This window comes from Macaca mulatta, chromosome 3, assembly GCF_049350105.2.
Source record: "Macaca mulatta isolate MMU2019108-1 chromosome 3, T2T-MMU8v2.0, whole genome shotgun sequence".
NCBI lineage: Eukaryota > Metazoa > Chordata > Mammalia > Primates > Cercopithecidae > Macaca > Macaca mulatta.
The window spans coordinates 104,834,481-104,856,626 of record NC_133408.1 but is presented as its reverse complement, the minus strand read 5'-3'; the positions used below and the strand labels follow the sequence as shown (position 1 = coordinate 104,856,626).

Here is a 22,146-nt window from a genome sequence, read left to right as displayed (position 1 = left end):
GCCAGAATGGTCTCGATTTCCTGACCTCGTGATCTGCCTGCCTTGGCCTCTCAAAGAGTTGGGATTACAGGCGTGAGCCACTGTACCCAGCCATAAATGAATTTTCAAGGTGACTTAAGCACCAACACTTTAATGATAATTAAACTGCCATTTTTCTTCCCTTATTACACAGATTACTAAAAGTGATTTTCAACCGTTGTTAGGGTTGTCATGATTATTTTCAGCCGAGATCCCTTCTGTCACACTGCCCTTATACTTTAGCTCTTTCAATTACTCTTCTATCCTCATTCATTTATGCAAATATTTATTGGATACCTACTCCATGCCAGGCACCATTCTGTGCAGCAGTCACAAAGCAAGGAAGTTACCTCATTGGTTAATCATTTTACAACTTTCAAATTGCAGAGTATACCAGGAACAGTTATGTAGCAACAAACTACATATATGTGGAATTTTTTTTTTTTTGCTATACATACTTGAAACTATAGATTAAACACTAACTCCCCATTTCCTCTCTCTGTATATACTTTGAATTTTTCCTAGTGTTTGGAGCCATACTCTGTAACAGTCTGAAACTAGTACCTCAATTACCCATGTATCCATGCACTTGAAACTATACCCATTAAATACTAACTCCCCAGCTGGGCACGGTGGCTCATGCCTTAATCCCAACACTTTGGCAGGCCGAGGCCGGCGGATCACAAAGTCAGGAGATCAAGACCATCCTGGCCAACATGGTGAAACTCCATCTCTACTAAAAAAAAAAAAAAAAAAAATTAGCTGGGCGTGGTGGCACACGCCTGTAGTCCCAGCTACTCAGAGGCCGAGGCAGGAGAATTGCTTGAACCTAGGAGGTGGAAGCTGCAGTGAGCTGAGATCGTGCCACTATATTCTAGCCTGGACAACAGAGCAAGACTGTCTCAAAAACAAAATAAAACAAACAAAAAACCACCACCACCACAAAAAAAACACTAACTCCCCATTCCTCTATATACACACTTTGAATTTTTCCTAGTGATTGGAGCCATACTTTATAACGGTCTAAAACTAGTACCTCAACTACCCATGTATCCATTCATCCACCTCTAAGGGGTTAATAGGATAGTCATTTTAAACTAATTTTGTGTTGTAAATAATTGAGTATATAACTTTAGTTTTCTTTGTATAATACCATCTTTTTTTTTTTTGAGAGTCTTGCTCTGTTGCCCAGGCTGGAGTACAGTGGTGCTCTCTGTTCACTGCTACCTCTGCCTCCCAGGTTCAAGTGATTCTCCTGCCTCAGCCTCCTGAGTAGCGGGGAGTACAGGCACATGCCACCATCCCTGGCTAATTTTTGTATTTTTAGTAGAGACTGGGTTTCACCATGTTGGTCAGGTGAGTCTCAAACTCCTGACCTCAGGTGGATCCACCTGCCTCTGCCCCACAAAGTGCTAGGATTACAGACATAACCCACCACGCCCAGCCCAAAAAGTAATTTTTTTTTGTTTTTTGAGGCGGAGTCTCGCTCTGTCCCCCAGGCTGGAGTGCAGTGGCGTGATCTTGGCTTACTGCAAGCTCCGCCTCCCCGATTCATACCATTGTCCTGCCTCAGCCTCCCAAGTAGCTGGGACTACAGGGGCCCACCACCACGCCTGGCTAATTTTTTGTATTTTTAGTAGAGACAGGGTTTCACCATGTTAGTCAGGATGGTATCAACCTCCTGACCTCGTGATCCACCTGCCTCAGCCTCCCAAAGTGCTGGGATTACAGGCATAAGCCAGCGCACCCAGCCTACTATCTCTCTTAATAAATATTGTCTTCCAGGCCAGGCACGGTGGCTCACGCCTGTAATCCTAGCACTTTCGGAGGCCGAGGTGGGCAGATCACCTGAGGTTGGGAGTTCAAGACCAGCCTGACCAACATGGAGAAACCCCATCTCTACTAAAAATACAAAAATTAGCCGGGATGGTGGCATGTGCCTGTACTCCCCGCTACTCAGGAGGCTGAGGCAGGAGAATCGCTTGAACCCGGGAGGTGGAGGTTGTGGTGAGCCGAGATCACGCATTGCACCCCAGCCTGGGCAACAAGTGCGAGACCACGTCTCAAAAACAAAAAAACCTGTCTTCCGGATTGCGGCTAATGTTTTCAGTGTTGATATACTGCTTGTCTTTTAAAGTCAACAATGTTCTATTCAGAACTATAGGTTCTTTTTATTATTAAAGCCAAACCAAACCTTTATTATTAGAGACAGGGTTCTCACTACGTTGTCCAGCTGGAGTGCAGTGGTTATTCACAAGCACAATCATAACATAATAGCACAATGCAGCCTTGAATTCCTGACCTCAAGCAATCGTCCTACCTCAGCGTTCCAAGAAGCTGTGACTATAGGTGCACTCTACTCTGCTTAGCTCCCTAGTCGCAAAATTTATTTAAAATAATTTTTAATAATAAATTTATTATTTAAAAAAGACAAGTCTTTCAAAAAGTAAGCTTTTAAATAAAGATGTCTAGCTGGGCATGGTGGCTCATGCCTGTAATCCCAGCACTGTAGGCGGCTGAGGTGGGAGGATTGCTTTAGCCTGGGAGGCAAGGGTTGGGTGGTCTCTACACCCAGCCTGGGTGACAGAGATCCTGTTTCAAACATAACAAAAGATGTCTGAGGCTTCAATCCCCTAACACTTTTTGAGACCACTTTAGCCAGGCTGGTCTTGAACTCTTGACCTCAAGTGATCCACCTGCTCAACCTCCCAAACTGCTGGAATTACAGGCATGAGCCACCACGCCTGGCCCTAATGTTTTTTTTTTTCTTTTAGAGATGGAGCCTTACTCTGTTGCCCAGGCTAGAGTGCACTGGTGCGATCTTCGCTCACTGCAACCTCCACCTCCCGGGTTCACACGATTCTCCTGCCTCTGCCTCCTGAGTAGTTGTGATTATAGGTGCGTGCCAACACACCCGGCTAATTTTTGTAGTTTTAGTAGAGACGGGGTTTCACCACGTTGGCCAGTCTGGTCTTGAACTCCTGAGCTCAGGTGATCCGCCCGCCTCAGCCTCCCAAAGTGCTGGGATTACAGACATGAGCCACTGCTCCCAGCCTTTTTTTTAATGAGACGGGAGTCTCACTCTGTCTCTAAGGCTGGAGTGCAGTGGCATGATCTTGGCTCACTGCGACCCCCACCTCCTGGGTTCAAGTGATCCTCCTGCTTCAGCCTCCTGAGTAGCTGGGATTACAGGTGCCCGCCACCACGCCCGGCTAATTTTTTTGTATTTTTAGTAGAGACGGGGTTTCACCGTGTTAGCCAGGATGGTCTCAATCTCCTGACTTCGTGATCTGCCCGCCTCGGCCTCCCAAATGCTGGGATTACAGGTGTTAGCACTGCGCCCGGTCCCCTAACACCTTTTTTATAAAGGTCACTTGAAACACCCTCCTCTTCTTTTACTTTATGGTCATTTAAAAATGTGTGTTTTCTACTGGAATATAGTCAGACTTTTTAAGATATTAGCTACCTACCGGCCAGGCGCGGTGGCTCACACCTGTAATCCCAGCACTTTGGGACGCTGAGGCAGGCAGATCACGAGGTCAGGAGATGGAGACCATCCTAGCTAACACGGTGAAACCTCATCTCTACTAAAAATAGAAAAAATTAGCCAGGCTTGGTGGCGGGCGCCTGTAGCCCCAGTTACTTGGGAGGCTGAGGCAGGAGAATGGCGTGAACCCGGAAGGCGGAGGTTGCAGTAAGTCAAGATCATGCCACTGCACTCCAGCCTGGGCAACAGAGCGAGACTCTTGTCTCAAAAAAAAAAAAAAAAAAAAAAGAAATACTAGCTACCTATCTTTCCTTCAGCATGGTGCTAGTACTGAATATTCTCAGTATTTACAACTTGGTCTCCTCCAAAAGAGAAGAAAAACAAGGGTTTTAAAAGAACCAAAGAAAAGACAAGAAATAACATTCTGGTGTAAGAAAAAATATTTTTAAAAATGAGAAACATTGGGAAATTAAAACTCAGGATGGGTAAACTTTCATATAAATATGCACTGGGGGGATGTGAGGGAAAAGGACCAGTTCCTCAATCAATCATATTTTTCCATTATACCACAATAAAGAGACAATCCCATTTTCAAAGAAATTAGCTTTTATTTGAGACTACTTTTCCCCACATGTATCTTTCAAGAATTCTATGCTATATGATAACCTGCTTATCCACTGTCCCAATACCAGAATTTCTAACAGCAAATTATACAACTGCTGTAGGTAATAAATAAGGGTTGTCCTTCACTGATTAAGGGACTAAACTTCAATAAATTTAACAATAACAACAAAAAAATCACACTTTAGTTTTTAAGTTTTAACAGATGTATTTCAAATACAGCATGTTTTACAGGAGTTCACAAACTTTCCATCTCTAAAAAAAAACTTTCAACTACTTGACTGTTCCATTCCACCCCAGACAATCCTGACACGACTGAACTACTTCATGTGTTACTTTCCTGAAAATAAAGTTAAAAAAAGGAGTTCATGATAAATGCAGATCTCTAATACAGTATCTAACACAAAATAAGCTTTAAAAAGACAGTTTCTTTCCTTATTTGATTAGTTAGAAGTTTAGGTAAAAGCAAAAAAAAAAAAAAAAAAAAATTTACAAAGCATAACATTGGGGTTCTTTTTATACTCAAGATGTTTAACTGCTCAAAATGACAACAATTACATCTTTAAGAGTATAATTAAAAGGGGTGGAAAACAGCAACACAATTGACAAAAGTGTAGATGCTAAATCAACGATTTTTTTTCTTAAGGAGTAGGAAGAATCCAAAGCTTGGGGAAGTCTCAGGAAAAAAAAAAAAAAAAGAAAGAAAACAAAGAGGAAAAAAATGTCCTTAATTGCAACCATTCCGTTATCAATAGCGTCCTAAAAGAGAAAAAGCAAAAAAAAAAAAAAAAAAAAAAAAGAACAAGTTAACAATTATAGTTTAATTTGCCTAATATTTTTCCAACTATTAACTGCCACCTTCCACCTTATACTCTAATATTCTAAAGTAAGCCATTAATTAGAAATGAGGTTTTTAATGCTACAAAAGCAAAGTTCACATACTTGGGCTGTAGGAACGAGATCTTGATCGTGATCTGTATCGACTATAATAAGGAGAAGGTGATCGTCTTCTGTAAGAAATGAAAGATTACTTAGCATACTATATAATCACTCCACTGAGGCCGATGAAAATAAAAATTCCTCATCATTCAAAATAATAATGTACCTAAGGTGATAACTACTTAATATTAAGTTCTCTTTGTGCCAATGAGACCAGAAAAGTAAAGAGCACAACAAAATACTGGCATATACAGATTGCTAACTTCTGTTCCCAAAGCGTCATATATGATCTATTTTAAAAATCAAGTTTTTATTCATATGTATCAAACATAAAAGTGCCAAACACTACTATCATCTAATTTAGAACAGAAAGCTCAAGTTAAAACATTACCTGTACCGGTAATCATAGTCTTCATATCTGTCATACCCACGATCATATCCTCTATCATAGTAAGAATCTCGACGTCTGCCACCACCTCCACCTCCACCACCACCTCCTCCTCCACCACCACCACCACTACTGCAGAAAAATGTAAAAATTCTGCATTAGTGTGAATGACTATTTTCCAGGACACTTTAATAGAAATTGAATGCCTTAAAAAAGAGAAAAGTGAGAAAGAACATCCCTTTCATCAGAAATTGCCTCCGTATCTCATTTTAGTGACTCCCATGGTATTCTGCTTTGCCTTATTCACTACATACATAACCAAGAAGGACTTCACAAAACTCTCAAAACTATTAACTGCTCTTCTATTAATGCACTGCCCAAATCATCAAAACCTTTTCAACAAATTGAAACGATGAAACACTGTGTTGAGCAGCAGTATAAAAATGCTAATATGCATCCCTACTGCTAAATGAGACTGGTAAAATAAATAAATGAATAAAAGGTGTATCCCTGTGACTAAAAGGCAATAAACACCAAGAATTTTAAAGTAACTAACTCTGGACACCAAAGAGAATACCAAGGAATGACTATATTCCTTCTTTTATTCCCAAGAAATACCTCTGTGAATACTGCCTTTGGTTGTATATTTTATTTTTATTTTTTGAGACAGAATCTTGCTCTGTCACCTAGGCTGGAGTGTATTGGTACGATCTCAGCTCACTGCAAGCCCTGCCTCCCGGGTTTACACCATTCTGCCTCAGCCTCCCAAGTAGCTGGGACTACAGGCACCCGCCACCACGCCTGGCTAATTTTCGTATTTTTAGTAGAGACGGGGTTCCACCGTGGTCCCAACCTCCTGACCTCATGATCCACCCGTCTCGGCCTCCCAAAGTGTTGGGATTACAGGTGTGAGCCACTGCGCCTGGCCAATGAACATCACAAGCCAGCCAGGAGGGTTGTATATTTAAAAACATTATCAAAACCCCTGCTTACGTTTTTTGTTTTTGTTTTTAGAAAGAATCTCACTCTGTCGCCAAGGCTCACTGCAACCTCCGCCTCCCAGGTTCAAGTGATTCTTGTGCCTCAGCTCCCGAGTAGCTGGGATTACAGGTGTGTGCCACCACACCTGGCTAATTTTTGTATTTTTCTTTTAGTAGAAGCAGGGTTTTGCCACGTTGCCCAAGATGGATTTGAACTCCTGGCCTCAAGTGATCTGCCTGCCTCGGCCTCCCAAAGTGCTGGGATTACAAGTGTGAGCCACTACACATCAGGATGGGGTACCGTGGCTCATGCCTATAATCTCAGCACTTTGGGAAGTCAAGGTGGGTGAATTCCTTGAGCCCAGGTGTTCAAGACCCACCCAGGCAATGTAATGAGACCTCTTGCTCTAAGAGAGTCCTTCTCTCTTTAAAACAAAAAAATTAGCATGGCGGCATGCACATGTAGTCCCAGCTACTTCAGAGGCTGAGGTGGGAGGATTGCTTTGGCCCAGGAAGAAGATGCAGTGAGCCAAGGTTGCTCACAAGGTGCTACAGATTCTTTTTATAACCTACCTCCAATTTTATTCTTTAGCTTATGAGGCGCAACCTCAGTTCACTGCAAACTCTGCTTCCCAGGTTGAAGCAATCCTCCCACCTCAGCCTCCTGAGTAGCTAGGACTACAGGTACATGCCACCATGCCTAGCTAATTTTTGTATGTTTTAAGGAGAGATGGGATTTCACCATGTTGTACAGGCTGGTCATAAACTCCTGGGCTCAAGTGATCCACCCACCTTGGCCTCCCAGTGCTGGGATTACAGGTGTTGAGCCACTGTGCCTGGCCTACTGTGGCATCTTTTAATATTTTTAACAAATGCTAAAATCAATAAAATCTGTCTTAAACACAGAGACTTCCCCAAATCACATAAGAACAAAAAGAGAATCAATATTTAAACAGCCTATGATATTTTTCTAGTATTCAGTAATTTTTCTGCTTGTACAGTACAAAGAGCTCAGCCAGGCTGGGGGGGAAAAAAAGCCAGGATGCACTTTTGATAGTTTTAATCTATCCTGTTGCTCAAACATATGTATGTAAAAATAAAAAGACTGGCTGAGGCAGGTGGACTGCTTGAGCCCAGGAGTTCAAGACCAGCCTGTACAACATAGTGAAATCTTACCTCTGAAATACACAAAAAACAATGTATTTAACTTTCAACTCTCTCCTGGCATGGTGGCTCATACCTGCAATCCTACACTTTGGGAGGCCAAGGCGGGCAGATCACTTCAGCCCAGGATTTCAAGACCAGCCTGGGCAACAAGGCAAAATCCCACATGGCAAAACCCCATCTCTACAAAAAATACAAAAATTAGCTGGACGTGGTGGCACGTGCCTGTAGTCCCAGCTACTCAGGAGGCTGAGGTGGGAGGACTGCTTGACCCAGGAAGCAGAGGTTGCAGTGAGCTGAGATGGCGCCACAGTAGCCCAGCCTGGGTCACAGAGTGAGACCATGTCTCAAACCCACACCCTTGCCAAAATCAATTCTAATTATAGGAAAAAAGTTTTTCTGAGTAATCAAAATTTTGCACATATTTCTGGTGGATTTCATAGTTTAGCTTAGGAAACTTGAACTCTTACTGAGTTGGTCTGCCCATGTAGATGCCTGGTGTTGGTGTGTGTGCTCTCTTGGTGATAGAATAATCCACCCGAATTCTTCTACCATCCAGCTCCATTCCATTTGCCCTTTCCATAGCCTAGAAAGAACAGGCACAGAAAGTCACATATAATTCACCAGTCTTGAAGTAATCATTACTTAAAATTAAGCACAAAGTATTTGTAATCCAAATAAACTCCTGATTTTGAAAATGACAGCAATGTAGCTTGTACAGGGCACTGTATAGACAATTCTAGACCTCAACAATGTCCAGAACACATTTTAATATACTCAGCAGAAAGAATAGTTAATAAACTTTCCCAAATAATTTTCCAGTTCTGGTTCAATTCCCATTCCCCACTCCATGAGATCAACAAACAGTAGTTAATAAACTTTCCCAAATAATTTTCCAGTTTTGGTTCAATTCCCATTCCCCATTCTATGAGATCAACAGGGGAGCGGAGACTGAAGTCTTTTCAAGCTAATTTTGTAGGTTGCCCAGGTAGACTGCCATTTCATACTTTCTAGTTTCCGGCGATTTCACTTATAAAAACTGACTTCAGAACATTAAAAAGGGTTTGCTAAGCTTTATACAGGTTCTTTTTATAATCTGCCCCCAATCTTATTCTTTAGTTTGCAGTCTAGTATACTGACAAGACTCAGTGAGCAGTCAAGAAATGATGATATAAATAGACAAGAACAAATTTATGGTAATGCCTTTCAGCCTTTTACTGAGACTGAACTAATAAAAGTATAATAAACTAATAAAAGCTACACAATTTTTATGTATCCACAAATATTTCTCTGTAAGAGTGCCCTATAAACTAAATGTCATTAAAAAACAAAACAAAAGAAAAGACAAGGTCTCACTCCGTTGCCCAAGCTGGCAGTGACAAGATCATAGTTTACTGTGGCCTCAAACTTCTCGGCTTATGCAATCCTCCAGCCTTAGTCTCCTAAGTAGCTAGAACCACAAGGTTTGTGCCACCATGCTTGGCTAATTAAAACAAAAATTATTGGTAGAGAAGGGGTCTAAACAGTATTCCATTCAATGGATTGCATTTTATTATTTATTTATGAGAACAAGTTTCGCTCTTGTTGCACAGGCTGGAGTGCAATGGCGTGACCTCGGCTCACTGCAGCCTCGGCCTCCTGGGTTGAAGTGATTCTCCTGCCTCAGCCTCCCAAGTAGCTGGGATTACAGGCATGCGCCACCATGCCCAGCTAATTTTTTGTATTTTTAGTAGAGACGGGGTTTCACCATGTTGGCCAGGATGGTCTCGATCTCTTGACCTCGTGATCCGCCCGCCTCGGCCTTCCAAAGTGCTGGGATTACAGGCATAAGCCACCACACCCAGCCTGCAAGCATTTATTTTTGTAGAGACAAGATCTGGATATGTTGCCCAGGCTAGTCTCTTAACTCATGGCCTCAAGTGGCCTTCCCACTTCAGCCTCCCAAATTGCATGAGCCACCTTGCACAGCCTAATTCTTGAAGATCAAGAGATGTCTCTTTGAAAAGAACTCTTTAGAGTATTATTTGTTTCTGGAACAATTTTTTTCCTATTCTCTCACACACACACATATATATTTGTAGAGACCAAGTCTCCCTATGTTTCCCCAGGCTGGTCTCAAACTCCCGGGCTCAAGTAATCCTCCTGCCAAAGTGCTAGGATTAGAAGCATGAGCCACCACACCCGGTTCAATTTTTAAAAAGAACTTTACATCACATAAATGTCTGTAAAAGCAAAGCTGCAAAAATTTAACACATTTTCCATTTGAAGTTCCAAAAATCAATGTTGATCTCCCCTCATCCCATCCTAAGCACTGCCCCCAAAAACACACACAAAACCTCTAAGTACTTCTTACTAAAACAAGGTGAGGAGCTTATATTATTATCTTCACCACATGCACTCTAACAACTTTGACACTTCAGTGAAATTTTCAGAATCAGGGAGAAGTTAGTTAATAAGGGATACAAATTTTAAAAAGATTTTAAAAATCACTTTAGGCTGGGCGTGATAGCTCACACCTGTAATCCCAACACTTTGGGAGGCCAAGATGGACGGATCATGAGGTGTCAGGATTTAGACCATCCTGGCCAACATGGTGAAACCCCATCTCTACTAAAAATACAAAAATTAGCTGGGTGTGGTGGCGTGCGCCTGCAGTCCCAGCTACTCAGGAGGCTGAGACAGGAGAATTGCTTGAACCCGGGAGGTGGAGGCTGCAGTGAGCCGAGATTGTGCCACTGCCCTCCAGCCTGGCAACAGAGCAAGACTCTGTCTCCAAAAAAAAAAAAAAAAAAAAAAATCACTTTAGCCAACTGCAGTGGCTCATGCCTGTAATCCTGGCACTTTGGGGAGGTCAAGGAGGGCAGATCACTTGAGGTCCAGAGTTTGAGGCTAGCCTGGGCAATGGGGCAAAACCCTGTCTCTACCAAAAAATACAAAAATTAGCCGGGCATGGTGGTGTGCACCGGGGTTGTCCCAGCTACTCTGGAGGCTGAGGTGGGAGGATCACTTAAGCCTGGGAGGCGAAAGTTGCAGTGAGCTGAGATCGTGCCATCACACTCCAGCCTAGGCGACAGGGCAAAGAGCAAGAACTCATCACAAAAAAAAAAAAAAAAAAAAAAAAAAAAACCCAAAAAAAAACCAGAAACAAGAAAAAAATCAAATCACTTCAGATTGCCTGTCCCTAAAGACTGGAGGCAGTCTTAGCCATAGAGAAGAAACCATACAACATGCCTGTGTTAGCTGAGGATTCAGCCTAGGCAACTGAAAAGAGAAACTGCGATTTAGCTGACAAGCCTAGTCAACCCAATCCTTAAGTAACACATTGTCACCTAGTGAACTAAAAGGAACTTCTAAACCTGCCACTAAGTAACTGCTCCTGTCTTTAAAGTTGCCATTTAAGCTTTTTTTTTTCTTCTCTTTGAGATGGAGTGGAGTCTTGCTCTGTTGCCCAGGCTGGAGTGAAGTGGCACGAATTTGTCTCACTGCAACCTCTGCCTCCCAGGTTCAAGCAATTCTCCTGCCTCAGCCTCCCGAGTAGCTGGGATTACAGGCACATGCCACCATGCCCGGCTAATTTGTGTACTTTAGTAGAGACGGGGTTTCACTGTGTTGGCCAGGCTGGTCTTGAACTCCTGACCTCAGGTGATCCACCCACCTCAGCCTCCTCAAATGCTGGGATTACAAGGTGCGAGCCACTACGCCCGGCCTGCCATTTTAGCTTTATCCAGAAGTGGAAGGGGGAGAAGTGGAATCAAGCGATAAACATGTTTCATATTAAAAAATAGTAAGAAGAAAAAAACTGTTCTGGCTTGCACTTTGCAACTTTTACTTCAGCTCAGATATCCTAGTATTTCTAAATTGATACCTTTATCTCTTGAGAAAAGAAATATATATAAATTACAAATATGTAACAGTAAAAAAAAAAAAGTCATAATACTGACAAATTAAGGCATTAAACTGCCTGTGACATAAATGATTAAAAACTGAAGCACTAGCCGAGATTGCGCCACTGCACTCCAGCCTGGGCGACAGAGTGAGACTCTGTCTCAAAAAAAAATAAAAAATAAAAAATAAAAAAAGGCCTGATTATTAATAGAACTTCTAGATATATACAAATATATATATATATTTTAATTTAGAAGACAGAAGGTCTAATAAAACTAAAAGTATTGAGCTTCAAATTCCTTAAAATGCAATTTTATAAATCAATTACTATCAACTTTTAGTAAAGAGTAAGCGAGCCTAGGCCAGGTATAGCAGCTCACATCAGTAATCCTAGCACCTTGGGAGGCCACGGCAGGAGGAACAGTTGAGGCCAGGAGGAGTTCCGAGACCAGCCTAAGCGACACAGCAAGACTCCCTGCAAAAACTTAAAGCAAGCCTAACACTTCGTTTATAATACCTAATGTGTTAGAATAGCACTATTTCAAATCATTGACATTGATTAGTTCATTGTGTTAGACAAGAATAGCATTAAAAAATTATCAATTCTTTCCTTGTAGTATTTTTCAATTATTGAACAGACTGATACATGAACATTTAGAGAACAGAAAAACAAAGTTCCTTCCTCGTTATAGACACAAAATTAAACATATCAAACCTAAACATCCCAGAATTATTTTTAAAGTTAACGTAATCACCTATTTGGAGCATCATTATGGCTTATTCAAAAGAGAACACTTACACATATATACTTTTTCCATTAACTTTTAACTTTTTCCATTAACTTTACACAGCCAGATTTCAATTAGGATATGCCTATACCAGAGAGCATAACTGAAAAAAGTGAAACTGTGGTCACTCCAACTGTTAACACTGAGAGGCAGAGTTTGAATCAGGTCAAAATTAGAAAGGACACAACAGACCACATATGATGGCTCATGCCTGTAAAACCAGCACTCTGGGAGGATCACCTGAGGCCAGGAGTTCAAGATCAGCCTGGGTAACATAGTGAGACCTCATCTCTACAACAAGAAATTATCTGGGCATGGTGGCCCACGTTTGTAGTCCCTGCTACTCAGGAGGCTGAGGTGGGAGGACTGCTTGAGCCCAGGAGGTCAAGGCTGCACTCCAGCCTGGGCAACAAAGCAAAATCAGCAAGATCCTATCTTTTATTTTTTTGAGACGGAGTCTCGCTCTGTCGCTAATCAATGTCAATGATTTGAAATAGTGCTATTCTAACATATTAGGTGTTATAAAGGAAGTGGTAGGCTTGCTTTAAGTTTTTGCAGGGAGTCTTGCTGTGTCGCTTAGGCTGGTCTCGGAACTCCTCCTGGCCTCAACTGTTCCTGCTGCCGTGGCCTCCCAAGGTGCTAGGATTACTGATGTGAGCTGCTATACCTGGCCTAGGCTCGCTTACTCTTTACTAAAAGTTGATAGTAATTGATTTATAAAATTGCATTTTAAGGAGTTTGAAGCTTAATACTTTTAGTTTTATTAGACCTTCTGTCTTCTAAATTAAAAAATATATATATATATTTGTATATATCTAGAAGTTCTATTAATAATCAGGCTCTCCTTCTCTCTCTTTTTTTTTGAGAGAGTCTCACTCTGTTGCCCAGGCTGGAGTGCAGTGGTGTGATCTCGGCTCACTGCAAGCTCTGCCTCCTGGGTTCGCGCCATTCTCCTGCCTCAGCCTCCTGAGTAGCTGGGACTACAGGTGCCCGCCACCACGCCCAGCTAATTTTTTGTATTTTTAGGAGAGTCGGGGTTTCACCGTGTTGGCCAGGATGGTCTCGACCTCCTGACCTCATGATCCGCCCGCCTCGGCCTCCCAAAGTGGTGGGATTACAGGCCTGAGTCACCGCACCCAGCCGCAAGATCCTATCTTAAAAAATAAATAAATAAGAAATAAAGAAAAAGGGATGCAATGTTTACAGAAACAAAAGTCTGTTAATCAACTTTTCACACTAATTCAGTACTATAATCAGGCATATAAAAGACAAATTTACCTCCTTTGAGTCATCTATTCTCTCAAAATACACAAATGCAAATCCTCGAGATCGTCCAGTTCGCTGATCATAAACCACATTGACACCACTCAATGGTCCATATCGAGAAAATACTTCACGAAGATCTCTCTCTGTTGTGTACAAACTGAGGCCAAACACTCCAAGGCAAGTGTTGGGATCTGGATTTGCCTATTGAATAAAAACATTATTTAAAACTCCAAATTAAAATCAAAATTAAAGAAACAGAAATACTTTGTTTAGAACACCTCATCTAATACACAAAAAATGTATTGTTTCTAGTAATTTAGAGGTAAGATTTTAAGAAAACTAGAGCAGATGAGCCGTATTTTACAATTCACAGTACACCCAAGGACTTCTTTGGGATATGCTTTCTGTCTATTGCCTGAATTAAAATGTTCTTACTCTCCAGCCCAGCAACGTTCATAATGTATCCTAAAAATCCTGTAATCCCAGCACTTCGGGAGGCTGAGGCGGGTGGATCACCTGAGGTTAGGAGTTTGACACCAGCCTGGCCAACACGGTGAAACCCCATCTCTACTAAAAATACAAAAATTAGCCGGGCATGTTGGCAGGTGCCTGTAATCCCAGCTACTCCAGAGGCTGAGGCAGGAGAATCGCTTGAATCCTGGAGGTGGAGGTTGCAGTGAGCCAAGATCGCGCCATCGCACTCCAGCCTAGGTGACAAGTGTGTTAGAAATGTTTGTTTCTCGGTGTTGTAAAGAAGTACCACTTGAACATACATTTTTTTAGTAAGGCCATTTTTATTTTCTGGAGAAAGGGTACACTTGTCAGCAGTTTTGTTACAAGAGTACACTGAACAAAGGAAACAGGGTCATTTATAATCTGATATGTCTACCTTACTGTTGTGTCTGTTTTTTATTGGTTGGAACGGGACTTCACATTCTGTATTTGTCTTGATTGGCTAGTAACTTAGAACTTTTTAAAAGAGGCAAAGGCAGGAGAACAAAGGAAGGAGGAAGTAACTTATGGAATGTTGAGAAAGGTAAAAACACCTTTAAATAAAGAAGAGGAACAGGCTATGACCTAATGCTTATTTGGACCTGTACAAGCATGTTAGGGCAAATATTTAGGCTAAATTGTGGGAGCTAAGAACATAAAGTACATTGATTTTTTTTTTTTATTACGGCTAGTACTTTTTTTTTTTGAGACGGAGTTTCACTCTTGTTGCCCAGGCTGGAGTGCAATGGTGCGATCTCGGCTCACCGCAACCTCCCAAGCAGCTACACCCATTCACAGTATACACTACCCATTACAGGCATGCACTACCACCCCCAGCTAATTTTGTATTTTTTGGTAGAGATGCGGTTTCTCCATGCTGGTTAGCCTGGTCTCGAACTCCCAACCTCAGGTGATCCACCCACCTTGACCGCCCAAAGTGCTGGGATTATGGGCGTGAGTCACCGCACCTGGCCTAGCAGATATTTAAGAATGTTAGCACAGGTCTTTGAACAAATTTTGCTTCTAAGAGAAGTTATTATTTATTTCTAATTAGATGGGGAGGAAAATCTCTTTGAAGAGGAATCTTTACTTTTTACAAGAGCGAAACTCCATCTCAAAAAAAAAGTTTAATACCATCTTTCTTGTTTATTCAAATGCTTTACATCCCTTACAGATTTGTACTTAATCTGACTTCATCTGTAATTGTTGATTTAGACCCCTTCTCCTCCATTTTCTTATTTTTTTCCATGAGACAGGGTCTCACTCTGTTGCCTAGGCTGGAGTTTAGTGGCCCGATTACGGCTCACTGCAGCCTTGGCTTCCTTGGGCTCAGGGAATCCTCCCATCTCAGCCTCCCAAGTAGTTGGGATTACAGGCATAAGCCAATATGCCTGGCCCATTTTCACTTTTTAGCAAGGATATTCTTTCAGTGTTCCCACAATCCAGATTTTAGAAATAAATTTACAGATTTCAAAACATTAAATAACGACATGCTCCACCAGTTTAAGTTAGTATCCTGTGGGAGAAGTATAGCACGGCATGCAAACATGCTCTAAAAACTTCAGAGTTCCGCTGCCTGGTTGAAATCTAGACTGCCAGTTAGCAAAAACTAAACCAAAACCAAAAGTCCTTCAATGTCATATATCCAAGACTCAATAACTTGCCTCACAGAAATATTAAGAGCTTGAAGTGTACTGAATAAAAGTGTTAGCTATGATTACTAAAAAGTTTTTAGTATTTCTTCGACCCCCTTACTCCATCAAAAACTCTGAACATATCCCAGTATTCCCAACTCAGTTTATGCTTTTCACTTGAATTCTTGGAACACATTTCTTCCCAAATATCATCTCCTTTATTTGTTGAGACAGAGTCTCACTCTGTCGCCAAGGCCAGTCTGGAATGCAGTGGCACAATCTCGGCTTGCTGCAACCTCCACTTCCTGGGTTCAAGGGATTCTCCAGCCTCAGCCTCTCAAGTAGTTGGGATTACAGGCGTAAGCCACCACGCCTGGCTAAATCTTGTATTTTTAGCAGAGATGGGGTTTCACCATGTTGGCCAGGCTGGTCTCGAACTCCTGACCTCAGGAGTGAGGTCACCCGCTTTGGCCTCCTAAAGTGCAGGGATTACAGGTGTGAGTCACCGTGCCCAGCCTTCATCTCCTTTTTACTCAAAAGTCATGAAAAAAAAAATATACTCCCAGCCAGGCACGGGAGCTCATGCCTGCAACCCCAGCACTTTGGGAGGCCAAGACAGGTGGATCACCTGAAGTCAGGAGTTCGAGACCCAGACTGGCCAACATGGTGAAACCCCATCTCTAAAAATACAAAAATTAGCTGGGTGTGGTGGCGCACACCTGCAATCCCAGCTATTCGCGAGGCTAAGGCCGCAGTGAGTCGAAATTGCACCCCTGCACTCCAGCTGGGGAGACATAGTAAGACTCTGTCTCAAAAAAAGAAAATATACTCCCTTTGCATTCTTTGTCATAAAACATGTAAGCTTATGAAAGATGGTGGTATTTCCTTTATTTTGAAAGCTAAAGCAGCTTATTAAGGATGTTTCCAGAGTATCACTTCTAAACAATGGCCAAGCTCTCCTAAAAGCAAGACATGCTATGACTAAACACAGGAAAGAGAAAATAAGTCATTAACTTTTATAAACCACATACCCTGCTGCCAGTATGTCTTCTCCGGTTAGACATTGGAGAATGGCTTCGGCTCCTTCGCCGCCGGTATTCTGGTGTGTATGATCGACTTCGAGATCGTCTCCTATGAGAGTGAGAGTGGGATCTGGATCGAGTGTAACGTCTATGAGAATGCCTCCTTGACCTCGACCTTTGAGAGAAATACATTTAGGTAAAAATATTGAAACAAAATGGCTAACATCCTTCCCTCTTCCAAGGAAGTATACATGTATTCCTAACTATTCTGAGGTCCTTCCTCCTTGTTTCTGAGGAAAGGGTATTCTTCCTCCGGTTCACTTAAGTCACCACATCTTCCACTTTGTTCTCAGTCAAGCCCCTCTACATTCACCCTTTTCACCTAACCTTACAAAAACGTTAAGGCCCCATCTTCTTTAAAAAAAAAAAAGGGGGGGCCGGGTGCGGTGGCTCAAGCCTGTAATCCCAGCACTTTGGGAGGCCGAGATGAGCGGATCAGGAGATCGAGACCATCCTGGCTAACACGGTGAAACCCTGTCTCTACTAAAAAATACAAAAAAACTAGCCAGGCGAGGTGGCGGGCGCCTGTAGTCCCAGCTACTCGGGAGGCTGAGACAGGAGAATGGCATAAACCTGGGAGGCGGAGCTTGCAGTGAGCTGAGATCCGGCCACTGCACTCCAGCCCAGGCAACAGAGCGAGACTCAAAAAAAACAAAAACAACAAAAACCAAAAAACAAAAACCCAACTATTGCTGTAAAATAAAATCCTGGCTGAGTGCAGTGGCTCATGCCTGTAATCCCAGCACTCTGGGAGGCCGAGGCGGGTAGATCACAAGGTCAAGAGATCAAGACCATCCTGGCCAACATGTTGAAACCTGGTCTCTACTAAAAATACAAAAATTAGCCAGGCGTGGAATGGCGGGCACCTGTAATTCCAGCTACTTGGGAGGCTGAGGCAGAAGAATCGCTTGAACCCAGGAGGCGGAGGTTGGAGTGAGCCAAGATCATGCCACCGCACTCCAGCATGGTGACAGAGCGAGACTCCGTCTCAAAATAAATAAATAAATAAAATCATTCGATTCTTAGTTAAGTGCAGTGGCGTGTGCTTATGTTCCCAGCTACATGAAAGATGAAGCAAGAAAAATCACTTGGGCCCAGGAGGACAAGTCTAGCCCAGGCAACACATCAAGACTCCACACTTCTATTTAAAAACAAAAATAAACAAACAAAAAAACAGGCTGGGCGCGGAGGCTCATGCCTGTAATCCCAGCACTTTGGGAAGCCGAGGAAGGCAGATCATAAAGTCAAGAGATCAAGACCATCCTGGCCAACATGGTGAAACCCCGTCTCTACTAAAAACACAAAAATTAGCTGGGCGTGGTGGACCGCGCCTGTCATCCCAGCTACTCAGGAGGCTGAGGCTGGAGAATCGCTTGAACCCGGGAGGTGGAGGCTGCAGTGAGCTGAAATCGTGCTACTGCACTCCAGCCTGGGCAACAAGAGCGAAACTCCATCTCAAAAAACAAACAAACAAACAAAATCCTTTTTGATTTTCTGCTACTTTCTCCATATAGTTCTTTGTCGCCCAGGCTGGAGTGTAGCGGTGTGATCTCAGGTCACTGCAGCCTCTCTTTCCCGGGCTCAAGAAATTCTCCCACCTCAGCTTCCCAAAGAGCTGCACCACCATGCCTGGCTAATTTTTATATTTTTCCGGGTTTTGCCATGTTGCCCAGACTGGTCTTGAAGTCCTGGGTTCAAGCAATTTGACCATCTCGGCCTCCCCAGTTAAGCCAGTGTGCCTGGCCCATAAAGTTCTACATTCCCCTCACTGCTAAGTATCATTTCCATTTCCCATCCTTCTTTAGCCTGCTGCAATTCAGCATCTGCTAAACTAATTCAACCACCACCTAAATGCCCATCAAAACTGATAACTTTTCTTTTCTTTTTTTTTTTTTTTGAGACAATCTCACTTCTTTACCCAGGCTGGATTGCAATGGCATGTCTCAGCTCACTGCAACCTCCACCCCCCAGGTTCAAGTGATTCTCCTACCTCAGCCTCCCGAGTAGCTGGATTACAGGCACTTGCCAGCATGCCCGGCTAATTTTTGTATTTTTAGTAGAGATGGGGTTTCACCATGTTGGCCAGATTGGTCTCGAACTCCTGACCTTGTGATCCACCCACCTCAGCCTCCCAAAGTGCCGGGACTACAGGTGTGAGCCACTGTGTCTGGCCCAAAACTGCTAACATTTCTGAGTCTTCATGTTTTTTTTTTTTTCCTTGAGACAGACTCTCGTTCTGTAACCCAGACTGGAGTGTGCAATGGCCTGATCTTGGCTCACTGCAACCTCTACTTCCTGGGTTCAAGTGATTCTCCTGCCTCAGCCTCCTGAGGAACTACAGGCCTGTGCCACTACACCTGGCAAATATTTTGTATTTTTAGTAGAGACAGAGTCTCAACATGTTGGCCAGGCTGCTCTCAAACTCCGGACCTCAAGTGATCCACCCCTCCTTGTGCTCCCAAAGTGCTGGGGTTATAGGCATGAGCCACCACACTCAGCCTAAGCCTTTACTTATTGATACTTTCTATAACATCTCACTTGTCTACTGCTGCTTTTCTAGTTCATCTCCTCTAATTCCCAGTTGCTTGCAGTCCTTTCTTTGCCTGTAAGACTAATCCAACAGGCCGGGCACAGTGGCTCAGCCTATAATCCCAGCACTTTGGGAGGCCAAGGCAGGCAGATCACAAGGTAAGGAGATCAAGACCATCCTGGCCAACATGATAAAACCCTGTCTCTATTAAAAATACAAAAAATTAGCTGGGTGTGGTGGCCCATGCCTGTAATCCCAGCTACTTGGGAGGCTGAGGCAAGAGAATCACTTGAACCCGGGAGGCAGATGTTGCAGTAAGCTGAGATGAGGCCACTGTACTCCAGCCTGGCAACAGAGTGAGACTCCGTCTTAAAAAAAAAAAAACTAATTCAACAAATTCTTACCCACCATTCATATGACCCACCCTTAACTGACACAGACCAGCAGTGATGACAGTCATATAAAATACCTTCTATATGGTATTCAATGAACCCAGGAGGTGGAGGTTGCAGTGAGCTGAGATCACACCACTGCACTCCAGCCTGGGCAACAGAGTAAGACTCCATCTCAAACAAAACAAAACAAAACAAAACAAAACTCTTCAAGAGTCTCTACTTTTTTTCAGCTCAATAATAACCCATTGTTAATACGGCTAACTGTCCTCAGTAATTCCCTACTTGAACCAGATCACCAATTTTCTGTTAAGTAATCAAGCAAAAATTTTTTGCATGATTTTACAAAGTGAGGATATGGAATACAGGAATAAAACTAGAGGGAAGACCTTATGAAACACAATAGGTGAATAATAACACTAGCAGAGTTGATATTTCCCATTTTAGCTAGCACCAATTTACAGTTCCAAATTTTAAAATGAAGAAAAAAAAAAAAAGTAAGAAAACCCTTAATTTAACATCAATTATTACTTTTAAACAGCAATGAAAGTGAGACAATAAAACTCTTCCAGCCAGGCGCAGTGGCTCACGCCTGTAATCCCAACACTTTGGGAGGCCGAGGTGGGCGGATCACCTGAGGTCCAGAGTACGAGACCAGCCTGGCCAACATGGTGAAACCCCGTCTCTACTAAAAATACAAAAAATCAGCCAGGCACCTGTGATCCCAGCTACTCAGGAGGCTGAGGCAGGAGAACTGCTTGAACCCAGGAGGTGGAGGCTGCAGTGAGCTGAGATCGTGCCACTGCACTGCAGGCTGGGCAACACAGCGGGACTCTATCTCAAAAAACAAACAAACAAAACCCTTCAAGAGTATCTACTTTTTTTTTTTTTTTTTTGAGACGGAGTCTCGCTCTGTTGCCCAGGCTGGAGTGCAGTGGCCAGATCTCAGCTCACTGCAAGCTCCGCCTCCCGGGTTCATGCCATTCTCCTGCCTCAGCCTCCCGAGTAGCTGGGACTACAGGCGCCCGCCACCTCGCCCGGCTAGTTTTTTGTATTTTTTTAGTAGAGACGGGGTTTCACCGTGTTAGCCAGGATGGTCTTGATCTCCTGACCTCGTGATCCGCCCGTCTCGGCCTCCCAAAGTGCTGGGATTACAGGCTTGAGCCACCGCGCCCGGCTACTTTTTTTTTTTAATTAGACAGTGACAAATAACATAAAAAAATTAATAGTAAGGGAATAAAGGATATGTGAGTAACTCAATGTTCTCAGGTGACAATCAAATGAAATGAGGAGAAAAATGTTCTAGGTTGAAGGTGGCAAATGCAAAGGCCCTAAGGCAAAAACATGCTTCTTTCTATATCTATGCTCAAATTCTAGCCCGTGCTATTCTGCACATAATAAATTTAATAACTGAGTAGTAAGTAATCGAGCACTGGGCTAGACCCTTGCTGTAACAGAAAACAGCAAGGTTGCTAACCCCAAGAAAAGTACAGCCTTTTAACCAATTTTTCTGTCTCATGCCCCTTTGCAAGTAGACTGTTCAAAGACGTAAAATCTACCCTCCACCCAAGAAATGACAATGAAGTAGCTAACTGGTCAGGCTGTTTTAAAACCTTTTTTTTTTTTTTTCTTTTGAAGAAGGAGTCTCGGCCGTGCGCAGTGGCTCAAGCCTATAATCCCAGCACTTTGGGAGGCCGAGGCAGGCGGATCACCTGAGGTCAGAAGTTCGAGACCAGCCTGACCAACATGGAGAGCCCCCCCCCCCCCACCATCTCTACTAAAAATACAAAATTAGCCGGGTGTAGCGGCACATGCCTGTAATCCCAGCTACTAGGGAGGCTGAAGCAGGAGAATTGCTTGAACCTGGGAGGTGGAGGTTGTGGTGAGCTGAGATCACGCCATTGCACTCCAGCCTGGGAAACAAGAGCAAAATTCCATCTCAAAAAAAAAAAAAAAAAAAAAGGGAGTCACCCAGGGTGGAGGGCAGTGGCGCCATCTCTCGGTTCACTGCAACCTCCACATCCTGGGTTCAAGCGCTTCTCCTGCCTAAGCCTCCCAGGTAGCTCGCCACTACGCCCAACTAATTTTTGTATTTTCAGTAGAGGCAAGGTTTCACCATGTTGCCCAGGCTGGTCTCAAACTCCTGACCTCAAGTGATCCACTCACCTCGGCCTCCCAAAGTGCTGGTATTACAGAGGTGCACCACTGCGCCCAGCCTGTCTTAAAACTTTTTATCCCACCTCAGTACACCTGGGGCATTTGACAGTGACTTTGCATCGGTTCTGCATCGGTTCACTATAGCGTTTCTGTTGTCCATGGTGGTGGGACCCCGAATCAGCTGAGGACTTTTCTGCCCAATTACATCTGACCAGAGCTCTACCATGGACATAGAGTCAGAATCTTCAGATAAAAATGTAGCTGGAATATAAATCCTAAAAATGCTTCTCAATCGTTCTGACCAACCAGCATAACATACACAC

General features: G+C 43.1%; 1 protein-coding gene across 4 annotated transcripts in view; it reads right to left on the bottom strand.

The window, feature by feature from the left end:
- Window positions 1-4,093: 4,093 nt before the first annotated feature.
- TRA2A (transformer 2 alpha homolog) overlaps window positions 4,094-22,146 on the bottom strand; it is a 28,776-nt gene continuing 10,723 nt past the window's right edge. For all 4 annotated transcript variants that reach the window (NM_001258113.1, XM_077994379.1, XM_015133847.2 and 1 more), the window contains 6 exon segments: window positions 4,094-4,885; window positions 5,069-5,136; window positions 5,457-5,585; window positions 8,068-8,183; window positions 13,549-13,737; window positions 16,694-16,859. In NM_001258113.1, coding sequence (NP_001245042.1) covers window positions 4,875-4,885; window positions 5,069-5,136; window positions 5,457-5,585; window positions 8,068-8,183; window positions 13,549-13,737; window positions 16,694-16,859 — 679 coding nt within the window. In that variant the 3' untranslated portion in view covers window positions 4,094-4,874.